This window comes from Populus trichocarpa, chromosome 10, assembly GCF_000002775.5.
Source record: "Populus trichocarpa isolate Nisqually-1 chromosome 10, P.trichocarpa_v4.1, whole genome shotgun sequence".
Lineage (NCBI taxonomy): Eukaryota > Viridiplantae > Streptophyta > Magnoliopsida > Malpighiales > Salicaceae > Populus > Populus trichocarpa.
This window is the reverse complement of record NC_037294.2, coordinates 18230099-18248827: the sequence shown is the minus strand read 5'-3', so window position 1 is coordinate 18248827 and position 18729 is coordinate 18230099. Positions and strand designations below refer to the sequence as shown.

Genomic DNA, 18729 nt, shown 5'->3' with positions numbered 1-18729 from the left:
GGCTAAAGTGGGACATTTCTCCAGGAGCAGGCTGCACTTATAACGTTTTGGATTAATTTTTTTTGCACATGAGTGTTTTGTCTTGGCACGTAAATTAATCATGCATCGACAATTTAATAAAATTAAATACTTGCTATACAACAATTCGAAGCCTTTAAATCCAAAAAATACAGTTCATGCATAATAATAAATACTAATTTGCAAATTAATCACCAACTTCTAGTCTAATGTAGTGAAAAAAATTCCAAATATTTACTAGGCACCGTTGAAAGATTGGATTTTAAAATTTTGGATAAATGAGCTTTGTATATATCTTACCTTTCATGCTAAATAATTCCGAGTTCACCTGATTTGGTTTTTTAATTATAATTTTTTATTTTATATTGTAACTCAAAAATTATTTTTATAAATAAATTATAACAAGAATAAATTAAAATAATTGTAAATCATAAATATTTTGGTAAAAATAACCCGAATCTATTTTTTTAAAAGTGTATTATAATTAAGTTTAAAGTAAAAGAATTTAAACTTTTGATCAGAGTAAAATTTCGATATAATTTTGTAATCAGCTTTTAAATTAATTTAAAAGTTATTTTTAACCAAACATACATAAGGTTTTTCTCTGAATCAAAGTTAAAAAACAATTTAAATCAATTTATAAAAATTATACCAAACATTGAGTTATTCAATGCGATCTTGTTTTTTTCTATCTTATGTTCTTAGCAATTCTCTTAACTCTGGATTAATGATGAGTACAAATCATATTGGATAAGCCTTCTTCTTCTTCTTCTTATGAAATTCGTATTTTTAACAAAGCGCCAAACAAGTCACAAGACAAGAACCCCACATATTCACGGGTTGATCACAAGAAACCACAAACCTCACTGCCGCCCATTACCAAGAAGACATCACTCCTCTTTCGTATTACGTACACCTACAATGGAGAGATTAGTAGAATTATCAGACACAGAGGTGCGCATAGACTTCTTGCTGTATTCCAAATGCCGAGCCACAGTACGTTTGAGGTCACTTTGTGCCACAGCCCCAGTAGCTTTCAAAATCCAAACTTCATCTCCGCATAAGTTTCTTGTTAATCCACCAACTGGACTCATTTCTCCTCTGTCTTTCGCTACCTTCCAAATCGTCCTCAGACCTCAAAATCAACTCCCACCCACTTTCCCACGCTCTCCGTCTGACCGTTTTCTAATCAAAACGGCTCCGTTTGCCTCCAACTCGCCGTGTTCAACTCACCCCGACTCACTAGCCTCCTGGTTCTCCTCTCTCCCTCTCGACTCAACTCAGGACTTCAAACTCAAGGTTGCCTTTGTTGGACCCTTTCTTCTACGCCACGCTGTCAGCTGTGGAGATGCCGACTCAGTCAAGAATATATTGAAGAGGCAAAAGACAATTCTGTCTGAATTGACCCAGAGAGATGCTGAGTCGTTGCTCCGAGTTGCGACCGAGTTGGACAACTCGGAGGTTGTGGTGAATTTACTGCTTGAAGGCGGGTTGAAGATTGACGCATGTGTGACAGCTGGTGGGGTGGGGTCTTATCAGGTGGATCCCAGGTGGGAATCCAAGGGATGGAGTGATTTACACGTGGCAGCGGCTCTTGATCGGGCGGATGATGTTTTGGATTTGTTGAAAGGATCGGGGCCGTTGGATTTGAGAGATAAGGAGGGAAGGACACCGTTGCATTTGGCTTCTAGTAGGGGAAATATCAAGTGTGCTAAATTGTTGGTGGAATCGGATGCTGATAAGGATGCTAAGAGTAAGGATGGTAGGACAGCGTTGTATAGAGCAGCGGCTAATGGTGACCGTAGGATGGTTGAGATGTTAATTGATGTTGGCGCGGACCCCACCATTCCAGACGATCGTGGCCGTTCAGCAATGGACGCTGCTCGTGACAAGGGCCATGTAAGTTGATAAAGAACTTGCGCGTCCAATTTTAGCCTTTTGTTTATTACTGATTATTAGCTACGAAGCTTAAATTAAAAAGTAGATATTTTTTTTTTATTTTAAAAAAGTAGATATTCTGAGATAACATTATTATTCGTTGCATGCTGCTGGATATATTGGAAATAAAATCATGAAAAATAACAAAGACAGAAACTCGAATTTTTTTTAGCAAGTGACGTTACGGATTGAAAAAACAATTACCTATCTTACATGGCATTGGTTTGAGAAAGCATACTGTGATTTTACTGTGAAAACATTCAGCCCTCACATTTGGTATCCATCTAGTTGAATTTTTCTTACTCTTCAACTGGAACAATGTATAACAATGCAGGAGGAGGTTGTGGAGGTTTTACAATGTGGAGAGCTAGCACTAATGGCCGCAAGACGTGGTGAATTAGAGAGCCTCGAATCATTACTGAGAAGGGGTGCCAGCTTGAAATATCGCGATCAATATGGTTTCACAGCCTTGCACGCAGCAGCTGTGAAGGGACACACGGACATAGTGTCGATGCTTGTTGAATTTGGAGTGGATTTAGAATGCCAGGACAATGAAGGTCATGCCCCGTTGCATTTGGCAGTGGAGGGCGGCCACATAGAAACGGTGGAGGTGTTGATCAACAGGGGAGCCAATGTTAATGCGAGGAGCAATCGAGGTGCCACCCCTCTCTACATGGCTAAAGCCATCGGTTATGATGATATTTCACAGTTTCTGGTGGATAGAGGAGCCTCCTCTTCTCCCCCCCTCTCTCTGCCTTCCTCGTCATTTCTCATGTTGCAACCATAAACCAGTCTTAAATCACATTTTTTTTTTTTTGTAATTTTGACTGAACATTGACAAGTGTTAAGAGCAACATGTTACAGTCTCATCCTCAACTCGATAATTTGATCTCTCCCATGAGAAAGCAGGGGTCACGAATGCATTGCAAGCAAATTATATATTGTCCCGCACAACACCCACCAGTCTGTTGCGGAACTCTTTGTTTTTTCTCAGAAACACCAAGCTTTGGTACTAAAGTCCACCAAGTTTCTATTAGCGATATTTCCTCTACAAACATTTCTCAAAACCCTTCTGTCACATAACTTCTACAGTTCCAGCATTAGATCAGCGATATTTTCTTTAAAAGCAGGGTCGGATTTGTCGTTTGTGGACAATCGGGCAAGATTGTTGTTATGGTTGATCCTGCCGTTGCGGGTCTCTAGCGTCTGATCTGGGCAGTGGATGGGCTTGACTGTTGAGGGTTTGATGCGGGAGCCGAAGTTAATTTTGGGAATGGGTAGATTAGTTGTAGACTTGTAGGAACAACTAAAAACCTGGCTCCGAGAAAGGGATTAAAAAAAGAATCAAATCATAAAAAACTAACTGTAATGTTAAAAATTATAAATAAATAGTAAAATCCTAATAAAAATCAAATTTAGATTTGAAATATACTGATTAATAAAAACCCAACAAAATAATATAAATAAAAGTCTAATAATAAAACTAAATAAAATTCAATAACTTAGACTTTGATGTCTTAACCCTGTATAAAGGCTGGTTTCAGGCTGCAAAGACTTAGTCTGGTATGTTTAAACTGACTCAAGATACCTTATATTTTTTTTAAAAAAGAAAAGAGATTAGGCTTCTTTCCATCATCGAAAATCCAGGGCACGAACCGTGTCAAGTTTGTTGTTCCATCATGACGATATTTATATCTGCTGTTATCTTTGGAGACAACATTTGTAATCAAGTGAAGGAGATGTTTGATAATGTAGTAGCGATTATTTTACAAAGTGTTTTCCGCTTAGAAATATATCAAAATAATAACAAGCGAAATAGATTGAACAAGCAAAAAAATAATTTGAAGCAAAATAAAATATAAAAATTCAATTTAAAAAAAAATATTTTTAAAATACAAAAACAAATAGACTTGAAATCACGATAAGCAAAATCAAAATTTCCAAAAATCCTATAGTGATAGTCCACCTTCCTATTATAGATTGAACAAGCAAGATGATGAATCTAGTTTGAATGCATAAAAAATCACTAAAAAGGGAAAAGACAATGCTTTCCTACTGTTATAGGAGAAGGAAATTTCCTAGCTTTCCTTACATGGCGTCCATTTAGAGTTTTTATGTCATAATTCTTATGTACCTCGCATACAGAAACACACTCTCCTTTCCTTCAACTGGATCTTTACAGTTTACATCACTGGCCTCGCATCTACTCTCCTTTCCTTCAACTCATTTCCACTGCATTAAAGATTTCTCCAGATATATATATCTATTTCTAACCTTTAATCAATCTACCAAGTGGATCTTTTTTGCCGACGACCTAGGGTGAATGTTTGAAGCATCAGATTGGTTGGTGTTTATTTTAGAGTATAATTGGTTTTCAATGACGATATTTTGCTTACAATCCCAGTCGCTGCCATGTTTTTCTATATCCTTTCTCGGAGTCGGCTTTTTCCATTGACGAGTTCTTATATCCGTGACAAAAGAAACATGATAAGCTTTTGATGAAATTGACAAAAGGGAAACATGGAGATTTCTGTGAGACAGAAGTTATCATTGATCTTCTATGTATTTTGAAGTTAGTTGGTATAACGAGGAACAACCGAGGAGGGTCCCTACCTCGTGTCCTTTGGTTTCAGCAAGCGACAAGTTTACTGAACAAAAAAATAAAAATAAAATCCAGGGCAGTAATTTCAAGATCTTTTTTAAGTCAACAGAGACTGGCTTCACATCACATAACTAACCATCTCTCTCCTCAGTCCTCGTCGCCACCCAAAATAGAAGGAAACCTAAAAAATGCACCCATCTCCCACTTTGTTTCTCCTCCTCGTCGTGACCGCGTCCCTTCCCCTCGCTCGCTCTACTTCACCAGATCACTTTTTCAAGCCATCCTCGCCACCTCGCTCACCATCACCATCACCCGAACCCTCACCCGAGCCCGAACCTAAAGAATACTTCGAACTCACCCATCCTCTACCCGGCGATCGTTTGACCCCATCATGCGTGCTCCAAACCATCAACCATTCATTTGCCAATACAATCAACAAACCTCCTTTCTCCACCCCATACTACCCACCACTCGACTGCCCCCCTCCTTGGTCCCACGTTACCCTCGAATTCCACGTCAAATCCAAAGGGGACCAATACGATCGCGTCTCCGCCTTATGGCTCGGTGGCTCCGAGCTCCTCCGCACCAGCACCGCTGAACCCGAAGAACACGGTATCTTCTGGAATGTTCGGAAAGACATCACTAAGTACTCCTCTCTCCTCGTACAAAACTACCTCAACTTCACTCTCATGCTCGAAAACATCGTTAACGATATCTACACCGGCGTTTACCATGTTAATGTCACTCTCTACTTCTACAAAGATAACGCAGTCAAGGTTCCTTTGACCGGTATAAATCAAAATCTGATTGCCCCAGTTTTACAATCACCCTTGTTTGGAGACAAGAGCATGTATGATCCACCAGCTGATTTGATAATTCCGATTTCAGCATCCGATAGCACAAAGGGTTATTGGTTTATAATAGAGAGTGAATTGGATGTTAAATTTGAGAAGGTTAGATTTCCGTTGAATACACGGAAAGTCGTTTTGGAATTATATGTGTCGTTTCATGGGAATGACGAGTTTTGGTATTCGAATCCGTCGAATTCTTACATTAGAATGAATAATCTGAGCACTCCGCGGGGTAATGGCGCGTTTAGGGAGGTCTTTGTTACAATTGATGGGAAATTAGTGGGATCAGAAATGCCATTTCCGGTTATCTTTACCGGAGGGATTAATCCTTTGTTTTGGGAACCGGTTGTAGCGATCGGTGCTTTTAATTTACCTTCGTATGATTTTGATTTGACGCCCTTTTTAGGGATGCTTTTAGACGGGAAAGATCATCTTTTTGGTATTGGAGTTACGGATGGGATTGAGTATTGGCTTGTTGATGCTAATTTGCACGTTTGGTTGGACACAGCTTCCACGGTTGTTGAAGCTAAGAATGTTGTGAATATTAATCCTGCGTCGGAAATAAGTCGTAGGGAAGGGTTTCAATCACTTGATGGATCGTTTGAGATTAAGGCGGAGAAGTTTACACGATTGGAGGGGTGGGTTAAGTCGAGTTCAGGGAATTTGACTACTAGTATTACGCAGGAGGTTAGGCTTAGGAGCTCGATAAGGTTCAGAAAGAATGGATCTTATAAGGTTGTCAAACAGAGTATCAAGGTGAGAAGAGAAGCGAAAGTGTTGAATGATGTGGGTGGATTGGTTAGTCGTGTTACTGTTAGGACAAAGTATCCTCTCAAAGTGATTACTGTGACTCTTCCTGGACTGAAGAACGATACTTATATTCTTGTTACTAATGTTACCCATGAAGTGAATGAGAGGATAAGAATTGGGAAGTTGTCGAGCCATGTTAATAACAAACAGGTTTCTAATGGTTGGATGGAGGTTAAGGATCATTCTGTTCTTTCAGGTGAAGTTATGACTAATCAAACTTACGTTTGCAGGGATGAGTTCGGTTGCTATGTCAGGATTGTTGCAGCATTGAACGGAACACTCATCAAAGACGATTCTGCCAATGTCTGTCCATCTGTTAAGTAATGTAATTTGACTCTGTTGATTCTAATGTTTGTTTCACTTGTTTTGAAATTCAAAATAATCTTTCATTTCTGCAGTTGTACATGTCCGTCTGTTCGTTAATAGAAATTTCTGATCTCAATTTCATTGCAAAGTTTCTAGTTCAAAACAATCTTGTTTCTCTTTGAGTGTTCCTGGATGTGTGATTCTGAACATAACATACAGTGCTGACTGGTAGCTTTTGAAACCTCTGCTGCCTATAAAGCGGTCTCCAATTTTAGAGCTATAATATTGCTGCAAATACTAGATTAGCTATTATGCTTTGTCACTCTCTGTGATTTCTGTGAATTCATTTCAGAGATGATTTTGTGGATTTCCAAGTGTCTTGGTCTTACTGTACAACTTAAGGACGATATTCCGGTTTTTACGCTCTGATTGTTGTACAGGGATACCTTAGGTGGTTTCCTGTTAGAATTGTTATATTCACCAGTAAGATTAAACAAATAAACTAGGAAAGAAGGTGCTGGTTGTGAAATAATGTCAAAATTGTTTATGTACGAGTACAACTGAAGTTGTCGTCTTTAGAGATTAGAGATTAGAAGTGAGATGATTGTGTAGATGGGAGATGTGATCCAATGAACTAATCTGCTTGGAAATCAATCAGCAATGAAAGCAATAAATTAACTAATTTGCTTCATAATTTAATTTAGTTATTCTGCTTTTTGAAGATTCCCACTCAGCGATGAAAAGGGATGTCCTACTTGCCTGAGATTTGGAAAAAAAACTGGACAGAAAAAAATATTAAGAAAGATAGAGGAAAACCATCTACTGACTACTTTGATAATGCCAAGAGACGAGCATCCATATATGAAGTTTCATTGAACTTGCGCCTGTTGTCAGGATTCCAGAGCTACAGGAATTCATCTCAATGATAAGAATGTGATACAGGCTTGCATGTGGCGTACATTAAGCTGTGTCAACAAGAAGCTAGTGCCAATGTGATGCAGATTGATAGTTTGCGTTGGTTTGCTACTGGTTTTCAGTACGATCTGATTGAGTTCGCTCTCCAAGAAGCTTTAAAGTGTGGTTTTCTAGTTCTCACTTTTTTGTGTTAAACGTGGGTAGATTAGCTGCCGACGAATGCTAAATCTATGGTAATGCCCGCCAAGTAAATATTAGACATGGATTGTAGAGGAGTTAGAGAACAGAAAAAAGTTCAGTTTGTTAATCTTTCTTGAAGCTTGTCATCTTCTATGATGGCTAACCGCCAGGATTCAGTTTTGATTATATGTACGTATCTGAAACAGAACAGCTACGTTCCCTGTGAAGCATAACGACAGGGATGCTGGGATGGCGGCGCTAGACAAATAGCGTGAGCATATTCATATCTCTGCTAACAGATTTTATTGTGGCTTGGAGGCGCTTCATTGCATGGCCATGCATCGTTATGTGGATCGGGGGCATAACAAAAATCAGGCTTAAATAGCAAAATGACTGCCAGTACATGCTAACTATTGAGTTTGAAGAAAATAATAAAAAGCAGCTGCTATATTCAAACAAACTGGATACAGGCGTCTGTCTGTTGATATCAGCATTGTAGCAAACTTCAAACGACTAAGAGATCGTGTATGTTTTTATACAATTAAACTTTTATACATTGGCAGGATAACCACACAATTTTCAGTAATTGAATCAACCGCTCTGATCTCTTTTTGTTCATATAAGATGCGCTATAAAGATTTACACCACCAAAAGAGGGGCGATCTTCTAGTTGCAGTAATCAAACAGCTCTCAATAATATTTTCATCAAAATTCTTTAATAGCTTGATAATAAGACCATGTATTTTTTTAATCCCAATTGATATCACATGTTGAATCACGACCTCTGCCCACTATTTCACCATTATTTGGGACGCCAAAACCCTTTGTTACCAACGAGAAACTGTCCTTGATAGAGGCTCGTTGACCACTGCATCGAACGCAATACTGAATTTAGCTTGTTAACCATCTCCATAGTGTCTTGAACCAAAATATATCCACCAGGTCGCAGGATGCGATCCATCTCCACAGCTACATCTATAATATCACATCTGAAAAATTGCAGAGTAAATTCAACACAGCAGCCACAAAGAGAGTAATCCTACAAGTTCATTGACGACATGGTTGCCAAAGCACCAATTTGTCTGATATTTTGCTCATTTTTTTATGCAACATCCAAACCGGAAAACAACCATAAATTAGAGTATAATGAGCAAGCTTTAAAAACAAGAAATGATACAGCACCTTTGAGTTAGATTTCTGAAGAGAAAGCTGGCGTGCAATAGATCATATGTTCTCGGATAGGTATTCAAAGACTCACACCAGTCATGATAGATTCCAATCAGCCCTCTGTCAAAAATAATGGGCAGAGTATCTTCCGTGTGTGTGGGGACAACATTCATCACCCAGTAAGGAAGGTCAATGAGGGCTGCTGCAAATCTGTAAGAACAAAAATCTCAACAGCACAGCAAGCTTCAATTGCAGGGTGTGATCAAGCAGTCATGCAATTAAGTAGTCCAAGAAAAATGTTACCGCAACTCATTGGGCAATAGTGCATTTTTTTTTTCTTTCCAAATTAAGTGTGGGAGTGCACATGCGCACGTGTATATTTGATTAAATAACATTCAAGTGTTTGCTGTCTTGATTTGCTTTTTTAAAGGTAGAAACTCTAGACTTATGGAAATGGGAAAAGAAGTTGAGAAAGAGAGATGGATCCAAATTAGATAACGACATTAAAATCTACTAGCAAATTTAACATTCATAGCCTAAACACTGCTCTATGTGGACAACTAAATAGGGAAACTAAAGAAAAGGAGAGACCTAAGATAACAGCCGAACAATAAAACCTAACAAATAATACAAATCAGTCCCAAGTGCTTTGCAAAGTTTAAAAATCTTACCCTCCATAGCCAGCATTCATATCCATTATATTCCGCACACTCGACCAGTTTATAGCAGGGCCATCCAGATAAACATCAGATACAAGAGATGCCCAATGTTTGGTGTCCTCGATGAACATCTCTTCAGCATCTGACAGGGTTGTCAGGCTTGGTGGCTTACTGCTAATTCTATCAGGCCATTGTGTTGGCCAGCCAACCAGGTTACCCATGCTATCAACTGGAAGTCTAGGAAGACATCCACTGAGAGGTACATACCTATCAGACCGAAAAAAAGTTTTTAAAAAAATGAAAGAAGAAAAGTCATAAGGGGCAAAAATTACTTTTTCTTACACACACAACAACTAGACAGACCAAAAGCCAGTCGGCTAAACAAAACATAAACATCACAATTTCCTGTAGGAGATGATATTTTCACAAAGAATACCATGGAGCATTCTTCTCATCCTGCTGCTCACAAAGAGGAGGATTGCTTTCTTGGCGTTTTTCATAGCAGGAAGATGAGACAGGCTTCTGATATATTACAAGTCCGATTCCTGATGAATCAACAGTCTTGGCCACAACCTTCCAGCATATAGATTTTGTCAAAGCTACCATAGCTGAACCAGACATGCAAGACAAACTTCCAATTTAGATCAACTTAAAATAGTCATTATTAATTCCACGGCTGATTCTGATGATTTTGCAATAAAATGGATATAAATAAGCAACATGAAGGAGATTGTTGCCCTCTATCGAGTCACGAGGAGGGAGATAATTAGTGTATAGAGAAAAAATGGATTTAAAGAGGATGTGGTTGGGGGGGAGAAGAGTAAGAAATACAAGCACAGAGACAACTATCAGCTTACAATTCCAAACATTGCGATCTCTGTCATCATCACGATATACTGGAGTAGCAGACCACACAAAGAAACCCCCAGGTCTGAGAATTCTGTTGAGTTCCATTAGTGGTTTCCCTCCTGAAATTTAATGAACAGCATCACAAATACGTCAACTCCCAGCTAGGCTGATAAAGAGGAGAGAACAATTCAAAAGATTATTCATAAGAGACAAGAAGTTCAAACTTAATATATATAACACTAATACCATCTGCATCCCAATGAACCCTGCATCGAGCACAATGAATCAGATCAAAAGCATTATCTGGAAATGTCAACTTTTGTGTGCCAATGACAGAAAGCGTAGCAGGAATTCCCCGCTCCAGAGCAAACTGAATCTGAGCTTCATGTTCATCCTTTGGGGCAAATGACATGGTAATAACATCTCTGTCCAGCAAATAGCCACCAAAGCTGGCAACGCCACAACCAACATCTAAAATTACCCTAGTGTGCCTCCCCCACTCAATACTTGGCAAAGTCTGCACATTACAAGAATCATAAGAATCATCCACCAATTACTCACCCAAACACACAAATTACAATCCATACCAATATCCAATGACACATTGGCGATTGCCTTTCCCAGGCATAACTAATGAGTAGCCTGTCACAAACCAATCATATTTAAGAAATAAGAATAAAATTAAGTCAATTCATCCCACCTTTTCAATGAAATTGATGTAGTTAGTAACCCCATCCTTGAATTGGGTACCACCACCAGGGAAAACAAGAAAATCCCCCTTCTTAATCACCCAATGTTGATCCTTCTTGTATTCGACAAGCTTAGGGTGTGGAACGTTATCATACCAAATCTGGAAAACAGAAAAAAGGGGAAAATAACTAAATTGGATTATCCAAACAAAAAATAATGTAGAATTTATTTTGGCTTACTTGTTAAGTAAACCCTTGAATCAAAAATGAAAATAACAAGGAACACCCATTTAGCTCACGCACAAAAACCATATATGGGCATCCAATCTATAAATGGTAGTAGCATTTTACACCCTTCTCTTCATTCATTCATTCATTATTACTATTATTAAGCATTTTACACCCTTCTCTTCATTCATTCATTCATTATTACTACTATTATTATTTTCTTCTTTTTTTGGATAATTAACTTCAATCCCATTCCACCATAATACATCCTTAGGGAAAAAAAATATCAAATCTCATCCCTCACTCCTAAAACAATACAAAAAATTTAGGTGGCTAGCTTAAAATTAAGCTTCCAGATTTTGCCCAACAACTAAAACCTGAAATAAAAAGGAAGAAAACTAACTAAAACCAAAATCTTACCAAAAAGAATTAATCAAAATAATCTCACCATGTCCCTGCTTTTCGGCCACGGAACTGGCACTTTATAACCATTAGGAAGAGGCACCAAACACCTTGGACTTGGTTGCGGGCAATGCCTCTCTCTATGCTCCATATGCCTTCTTGATTTCAGCTCTTTTATAGCCTGGGAATTATCCAAACACGGTATATAATCCACTGCCACCGGTCCTTTACACGCCACCCATTTTATCTTCAAATCAACTATTAGTAAATTATTATGATCATTATTATCAATATTAGTAATAGTAGTATTATTATTTTCATAATCATTTGATGAATTGGAATCATTACTATCATCGCTCTTGGTATCATCGTTGGCATCATCGACTTTTTGGGTGGTGTCAGGTGAGATGGTGGCGTTTTGAGAAGGTTTTGAGGCAGTGGGGTTAGATTTTTGGAGATCTCCGAGAGAGAATGTGAGAGATTGAAGATTGTTTGAGTATAAGAAGAAGATAGTGGCGGAAACGAGTAAGATAGCAAGAGCGAAGATGAAAGGGTATTTTCTTTCTTTAACCAGATTTTGAACAGATATCATCGCCATATGCTTTCTTTTTGTGAGCTTTTGGGAGAGAAAGGGTTTAAGCAACTAGCAAGGATCGAGATCCAGAGATTTTGGGTCGGAGACAGAGAGACGATGGCATTCAATCAAGATGACCTTACGAGGAGCAAGGTTACAAAAGGGCTAAAGGGGCTAAAAGTTCCTCTAACTATTCTGGGGCAATCGCTGACCTTCTGTATTTTTACAAAAGGAGAAAAGAAAACCCGCCCCAAGTAAGAAATGATGGCAGACACTTGCTCGAACCTGGTTTTAAAGGCAAGTGATCTATGGTGGAATTATAAACCACCAATGGCCAAAAAAATCATCCTCGTATAACCATTAGATCCACCCCTCCAGCGAGAACTGCAGCAATACAAAGACAATAGTTACATGTAATTTGTTTCTATTGGTCAGTTACCTGGTCATTTTCAATTATTTGATATGATTTATAAAAAAAAAAAAAATAGTTTTTAGTTATGAATAATAATTCAAGAGTTATTTTTAGTAAATAAACTTTGTAAGAGAAAATTTCCAAGGTCTGCCCTTTATAACATTTTATATTCGTAGTTTCTTGGATTACAATTTGTGTATATTGTTTAATCGAATAAAATAAAAAGATGAATATGTTATCGTATATAATATAATACAAATGACAGATTCATCACTCAAAATTGATTGATTGATACGCGATTTCTTCTCTCTAGTGCCATGATTTTCGTCTAATTTATTAATAAAAAAGGTGTAGTCTACCCATTAAAATAAAATAAATAATAAAGAAAGCTAAACACACATGCCTTGCCTTTCATGCCATGCATGCCTGAGAATTTTTTTCGGGCTAGGAGTACGGGCAAAAAAAGAGAGAAAGCCTTTCACGCATGCCTTGCCTTTCAAGCCCATGCATGCATGGGGTTCTCTTTTGGACCAGGAGTGGGGTTTGTCCTCCCATACACAAACATTCTTAGTTTTTTTTTTTTTAAAAAAAAAAATAATAATAACCCTGAACTTTTAAATTAGATTAAATGATATTTAAATAATTATCTAATAATATTTCAGTTTCTAAGAAGATTATAGCTTCTTACAATAATATTAACAATTATTTTATAATTAATTATATATTAATTTAATATGAAAAAAAATAAAACTTTTCTCATTAATATTCAATACGAATAGGATGTCTATTTTGTTAATTTTTATCATATAATTTTTTATATATTATTTTATTATTTTTATATTTATTAAAAAAATGCTTAAAAATAATTTATTAATGTTTTCTTATTTTTTATTGAAAATTACTGAGAAACGTTGGTAAAGGAAAAATAATAAAGTATATTCCATAACTAACTTACTTGAAACCAGGAGAGAAGAAACATTCTACATTTTCAAGACGAACTAATTATATATAGTTAATCATTTTAGTACAAACTTTTATACGGTCCTTTCACATGGCTGTGAATACCCATTCTAGTTTCTATATGAAATTAACATCTTCACTTTCGTTCAAAAACAGTTTAGAGACATTATTGACTGAAAATATTTTTGAAATTAGAAACATTCGTACGTGCTATTTTATAAATAAAAATCCCACTTTTTTATTGTAGGTTTTTTAAGCAATAAGAACAATGAATCAATTAATACTAACAACTTTTTTTATTTATCAGTTTATATATTTAACACCCATTTAACACGCACAAAACCACCCTTCCAATCTATAAATCACAGTCGTATTTTACACCCTTCTCCGCATTCATTATTATTATTTTTTCTAAGATCATCCCCGCTAATTCTATCAGCCAAGTTTTTCACTTAAATGGAAGATTACGAGAGAAAGAATGGCGGAGCTTGTGAGACTGCGGAGCTAATTCTCCGCATTCAATATTGGTTTTCCAAGACGAAAAAGATTATTAACGATAGAACATGCAGCTTCAACAAAAGCATTTATATATATATAGGCCCCGATCCAAGTGCCATTCGTGTGTAACAGAGCAAAAGATATAACACTCGAGAAAGACGACAGAGAATAGCAAATTGTTCAGCAGTTAAATAAATAGGCAGTTATGTATCCTCACCTAAAATCTGCTCAATGATTGAGTAAATTGGTAAAAAAAACTCATCAATACAATTCCCCCAAAACCTTGTCCAAAAGATTGGGGAAATGATTTTCCAAACAAAAAGTAGCAGTTTCCGCTGCCTTTTTCACTCCATTATACCTACTGCGTTCTCCACATCAGCATCTCCCAACCCCGTATCTTCTTCTTCTTCACTATCTTCATCGCCACTGATCTCTTCATTGGCACTCCGCAACTTAAGCATGTGCTCGGTAAGCAATTTATCATCTCGTTCGCTCACCTAAACCACAATATACCAAGTCAGAGAAGCCCAGAATGGAAAGCAAGTTATAAATGAAGTAAATAAATTTTCCCAAAAGAAGCCCTTATGGGCTGACACCAAAAATTCTGAGAAGAGTTCCAGTTTCATTTAAGTGTTCAAAACAAATAAAAACCCTTGAGCAGATGAAAAAATTGACACTCACTGCTCTCGGTGGCTCCTTCACAACAAGTTTCCCTTTCTGCGCCTCTATTGCTTCAGTGCATGCAGCAATTGCTTGGGTGAGAATTGATATTCCTTGATCCTGCACGGGCCAGTAGAAATCAGAGCATTTCATCAGCACCATGCAAATACACAATAATGACAGCATCCCATAATTGTCTCCAAGTCATTTTTTTTAAAAAAAAAACAGTTGACAGGGCCTTCAATTCTAGCTTGATAACAAATCATAGGAATCAGAATGCTGGTCTGTAAAACAGCTAATCATCAACAGTCACCAACCCATTTCACATTCTGGCCTCCAACAAAAAGTTCAGTAAACAGTTCAATTTAAATCAAGTGACAGTACATGATAAAAATACTAAATGATCAGAGTTCTTTTTTCTTTTTCTTTTTTTTCCAGCAGGCTGAGTTACCATGCCAATGAAAACTCGCTATCTTGCACAAATCACAACCTAGGCAATTTCAAAATCTGAAAATGAACTGCCTTGAACTTTATGAGGCTGGCTAATCACCCCCTACCAGACAATTAAAAAGAAAGGGGAAAAGGGCGAGGGGTGCAAGTATTGTTGTCACCCCAAGAGCAGGGGAGTTAGAGTATATATTTACATCCTCCAACATGTGTTAGCGCATCATTGTATACTTGATTAGATCTCTGCCTACAATTCTATGTTGAATAAAGCATCAAAGAACATAAAAGCAATGAGATTCAGCATTTGGACATGAGCATTACTACAATTAGCATTCTCTCTATGCATGACACTAGCAGTCACTTGGGAGTTAGGACTTGCACATGGAATTTCACAACAGCCTACATAATAAAAAAAATAAATTAAATCTATAATCATGTAAGGTTCTCTATTTCATCCCAAGATAGTTCTCAGAATAAGGCTAACCTTGTCTAGGGTTTGTGTGGTGAGAACATAAAGTGGAGGAGCAACCAGTTTAATTTTCACAGGGCAGTCTGCATTTCCAGCAGCCTCAGCTTTCCGCATTGCATCCTGCAAAGTCAAAGGGTAGCTTTTGTAATATAGAATAGCATCATGAAACTAGAAATTCTACCCACAGTAAACATGGTCAAGTTCACGAACACTGTCCACAGGAAAAGAAGGCAAAGCTAAGAATGCAAATTGGACCTTAATGTGGAGAACACCATCAAACTGGAAACATTTCATCTCAATATCAGCCCTTATCTTCAGTGGCTGTGGGGTCATTCTTCTCCTGATATTCCTAATCAAAGCTTCTTTGATTTCCTCTGACACAGCAGGCACTACCTTGGTTACCTGCACCGTGAATGAAATCTCTGTAATGAACAGAAAGAATGTGACAAAGACTTCACCAAACAATGGTTACCTCCTGTCCATCAGGGCCAGTTTCTTTGACTTCACGAGTGAGGGGATCCAAAACTGAATCAGGGTCATTCACCATGATTTTGAATGCCTGCATGTCAATTCATTGAGTAGTGCATAACAGGTCAAAAAGGAAAAATCTCCAAAATGAAGAGCTCCAAATTCTCACCTCAAAAGCATGTCCATATTTCCTGTACAGAGGCCAGCCAATATTGACATACAGTTCCTGCAATATGTACTGGTTTTAGTTTGGCAAACGCTATTTGAAAGCATTCATATTCTTGAACATGACAACACTGTTATCTCAGGCCATGACGAACTCAAAGGAACTCTGGAAAAGAGGCATGTTAATGAACAATAACAAAACATTACAGGAGCATCTGAATAGGATATGCTCAAATCAAACTGAGAGCTTCAAATGCTTTTACATGTCCACAGCCATGATCCTAATGGTTCAATTATGTTCCACCACCAATAAATTTCCCTCATGTTAAATCAACCAGAAGCAACCTTGCACTACAGCCAATGTGCAAACACGTTTGCTGGTTTCTTAAAAAGTAACACATCAAGACACTTCGTGGTCTTAAGAGAACAAAACACAACCAGAAACAAGAAACCATCATACAAAGACATAATAAAACCTCGTTCAATTTCTTTACACAATACAGAATTATTATATGAAAAAAAAGGCACAAATATAGCATAACAATCCCTTAATTTCAATAAACAGAAACTCTAACAATTCAAATTTCAAAAAATTAACCTCCAATTACATCGGGAAAAAAACCAAATCCGGACAGATACCGAACATTATATACATAAGAGCGCATTATACTAACTGACTGCCTAGAATTTCACTCAACTGAACTCAAAATAACACAAAAGGCCACACAATTAACCACCAAAACCCTAAAACTAAAAAAAATACCTCCAAATCAATACCCAGAGTTTCAGCGACATGTCTCATGATAGAGTGAACAAGCTTGCTCTTATTATACCTCTCTTCGCAAGTCTGAATATCCTCCTCACTGACCCTTCTCTTACTCAAATCAATATACCCCTTCTCTTTATCAACACGCAAGACCATGACAGGCTCGATGCGGCCAACCTTAATCAAGCTACTAACACTCCGAATCCGACGGCGAGAAAGCTCCGAGAACAAGATCATACCCTCGATGTTGTTGTACTCGAGTAAAGACACATAGGCACCCATGTCGGCGATGTTTTTCACTTGAATCATAACTGCCATGTCCACCTCTGGGTATCGCGATTCGTACATGCGACACTCCAGATTTGGTGAGTGCGTCGCCATGATTGCTTGATTGGTCGAATTGGGGATTTTGTGTGTGTGGAGATTTTTCTTGCAGTCTCTGTCCCTGCGTGTGTGATTGGCGAAAGAGAAGATGGCGTTAGGGTTTTGAGCAGGGGTAGCAGCAGCTGAAGACGGTATTTTCAGGGATAAACAGCGGTTTTTATGTAATTTACTACTCGGATATTTTGCTTGCGTTTTTTTGCCCCCCGAATTGATTGCTGATTTGCTAATAGTACTTAACTACGTGTCTACGTCGGTGGTGCAAAGGGAGCTTGTACTTGACCACATTACTTTGTTTTTTCAAGTGTTAAAATTCATCACGATGCACGGAACAAGGCGCCTCTCTAATGTATCGAAAAGACCCCTCAGCTGTTTCATTACCTCCTCCGGAGGGACCGAAATCTGGTACATCGGTAATTGAAAGAGGCCTGCAAATTCATCGGGGCTGTCGTCTTGGGAAACTGTGCTCATATGATATCAACACCCTGCCCTTTCCCCAAACCATGGAGCTCATAGCCTTGACCGGGCTGTTAAAAAAAACCGGCTAATAAAAAATATTTGCATTACTTACCAACATAATTATCAAAATAAAATAATATGAATATTATATACGATAATAAATTATAAAAAAAATATTGGTCTGATGACAGGTTGATGTTTTTTAAATTTGATCAGCTCGACATAACTTGAATATATTTTTTTATTTTTATATTTAGTAATTTATAAATTGAATATTTATTTTTATTTTATTTATAAATATTTAATTTCTAAAGTTTTTGTTACTGGACTTTTCATTAAATTTATTTAATGTATTTATCACTTTGCTCGAGAGAAGGAAATAATAAATTCAAGATATTAAAATTAAAACTAACATTAGAATGGCATCACACTTATAATTTATATTACAGACCCACCTTTAAATATGAACTCATAAATATTAATAAAAAAAAACAGTATTGCTCAGTATATCTAAGATGCATTGTATGCTGGAATCGAACGGACAGACTCTGCTGGTCTTTCTTGTATCTATAAGATCTATTATAATATTTGTGGACGGCGTAGAAGTTTTCTGGCTTGATATCGATAAACCCACGTGGATCAAGATGGAGAGCCCTGGAGATAGATCATTGTTTTCGAGACTCGAGTTCTAATGGCCGCATTTCTTTCTCTGCAAGCAAAGTTGGATCCAGGGGAAATTGTGTCTACTTTATGCAAGCAATGTTGGATCCCTCGGGCTGCAACCAGGACTGGGATCTTGTCTTAATCTTTTTATCTGTTTTGTATTTATATAAATCTCACTATATTCATCTCAAAA

At 37.4% G+C, this 18729-nt stretch overlaps 4 protein-coding genes across 4 annotated transcripts; 2 read left to right on the top strand and 2 right to left on the bottom strand.

The window, feature by feature from the left end:
* The first annotated feature begins 801 nt into the window (after positions 1–801).
* LOC7474416 (protein VAPYRIN) lies at positions 802–2825 on the top strand. The gene is made up of 2 exons (XM_002316159.4): positions 802–1917; positions 2291–2825. Exons 1-2 carry the CDS (start codon positions 940–942, stop codon positions 2741–2743), a joined length of 1431 nt encoding a protein of 476 aa, XP_002316195.4. The 5' UTR covers positions 802–939; the 3' UTR covers positions 2744–2825.
* Positions 2826–4666: 1841 nt separating this feature from the next.
* On the top strand, positions 4667–6673 carry LOC7464628 (peptide-N4-(N-acetyl-beta-glucosaminyl)asparagine amidase A). The gene has a single exon (XM_024609859.2). The coding sequence runs from the start codon at positions 4747–4749 to the stop codon at positions 6541–6543; it is 1797 nt and encodes a 598-aa protein (XP_024465627.2). The 5' UTR covers positions 4667–4746; the 3' UTR covers positions 6544–6673.
* Positions 6674–8038: 1365 nt separating this feature from the next.
* Positions 8039–12583, bottom strand: LOC7464627 (probable methyltransferase PMT23). Its single transcript, XM_002315106.4, has 8 exons — positions 11661–12583; positions 10996–11145; positions 10542–10812; positions 10304–10414; positions 9883–10054; positions 9459–9713; positions 8803–8997; positions 8039–8609 (listed from the first exon to the last, which is right to left on the bottom strand). Exons 1-8 carry the CDS (start codon positions 12210–12212, stop codon positions 8423–8425), a joined length of 1893 nt encoding a protein of 630 aa, XP_002315142.4. The 5' UTR covers positions 12213–12583; the 3' UTR covers positions 8039–8422.
* Positions 12584–14130: 1547 nt separating this feature from the next.
* On the bottom strand, positions 14131–17637 carry LOC7464626 (eukaryotic translation initiation factor 2 subunit alpha homolog). The gene is made up of 7 exons (XM_024611324.2): positions 17031–17637; positions 16272–16328; positions 16107–16193; positions 15890–16036; positions 15650–15754; positions 14740–14838; positions 14131–14555 (listed from the first exon to the last, which is right to left on the bottom strand). The coding sequence occupies exons 1-7, from the start codon at positions 17412–17414 to the stop codon at positions 14403–14405; spliced, it is 1032 nt and encodes a 343-aa protein (XP_024467092.1). The 5' UTR covers positions 17415–17637; the 3' UTR covers positions 14131–14402.
* Between the last annotated feature and the right edge of the window lie 1092 nt (positions 17638–18729).

Bases quoted from the DNA above. Each gene is read 5' to 3' on its own strand.
- LOC7474416 (XM_002316159.4), top strand. From the start codon at position 940: ATGGAGAGATTAGTAGAATTATCAGACACAGAGGTGCGCATAGACTTC. The intron at 1,918-2,290 runs GTAAGTTGATAA...ATAACAATGCAG, and splicing joins CTGCTCGTGACAAGGGCCAT to GAGGAGGTTGTGGAGGTTTT.
- LOC7464628 (XM_024609859.2), top strand. From the start codon at position 4,747: ATGCACCCATCTCCCACTTTGTTTCTCCTCCTCGTCGTGACCGCGTCC.
- LOC7464627 (XM_002315106.4), bottom strand. From the start codon at position 12,212: ATGGCGATGATATCTGTTCAAAATCTGGTTAAAGAAAGAAAATACCCT. The intron at 10,813-10,995 runs GTGGGATGAATT...TGTAATGTGCAG, and splicing joins ACATCAATTTCATTGAAAAG to ACTTTGCCAAGTATTGAGTG. The intron at 10,415-10,541 runs GTATTAGTGTTA...ATTAAATTTCAG, and splicing joins GGTTCATTGGGATGCAGATG to GAGGGAAACCACTAATGGAA.
- LOC7464626 (XM_024611324.2), bottom strand. From the start codon at position 17,414: ATGGCGACGCACTCACCAAATCTGGAGTGTCGCATGTACGAATCGCGA. The intron at 16,329-17,030 runs GTATTTTTTTTA...TACATATTGCAG, and splicing joins CTCTGGGTATTGATTTGGAG to GAACTGTATGTCAATATTGG. The intron at 15,755-15,889 runs GTCCAATTTGCA...TTGACTTTGCAG, and splicing joins ATGGTGTTCTCCACATTAAG to GATGCAATGCGGAAAGCTGA.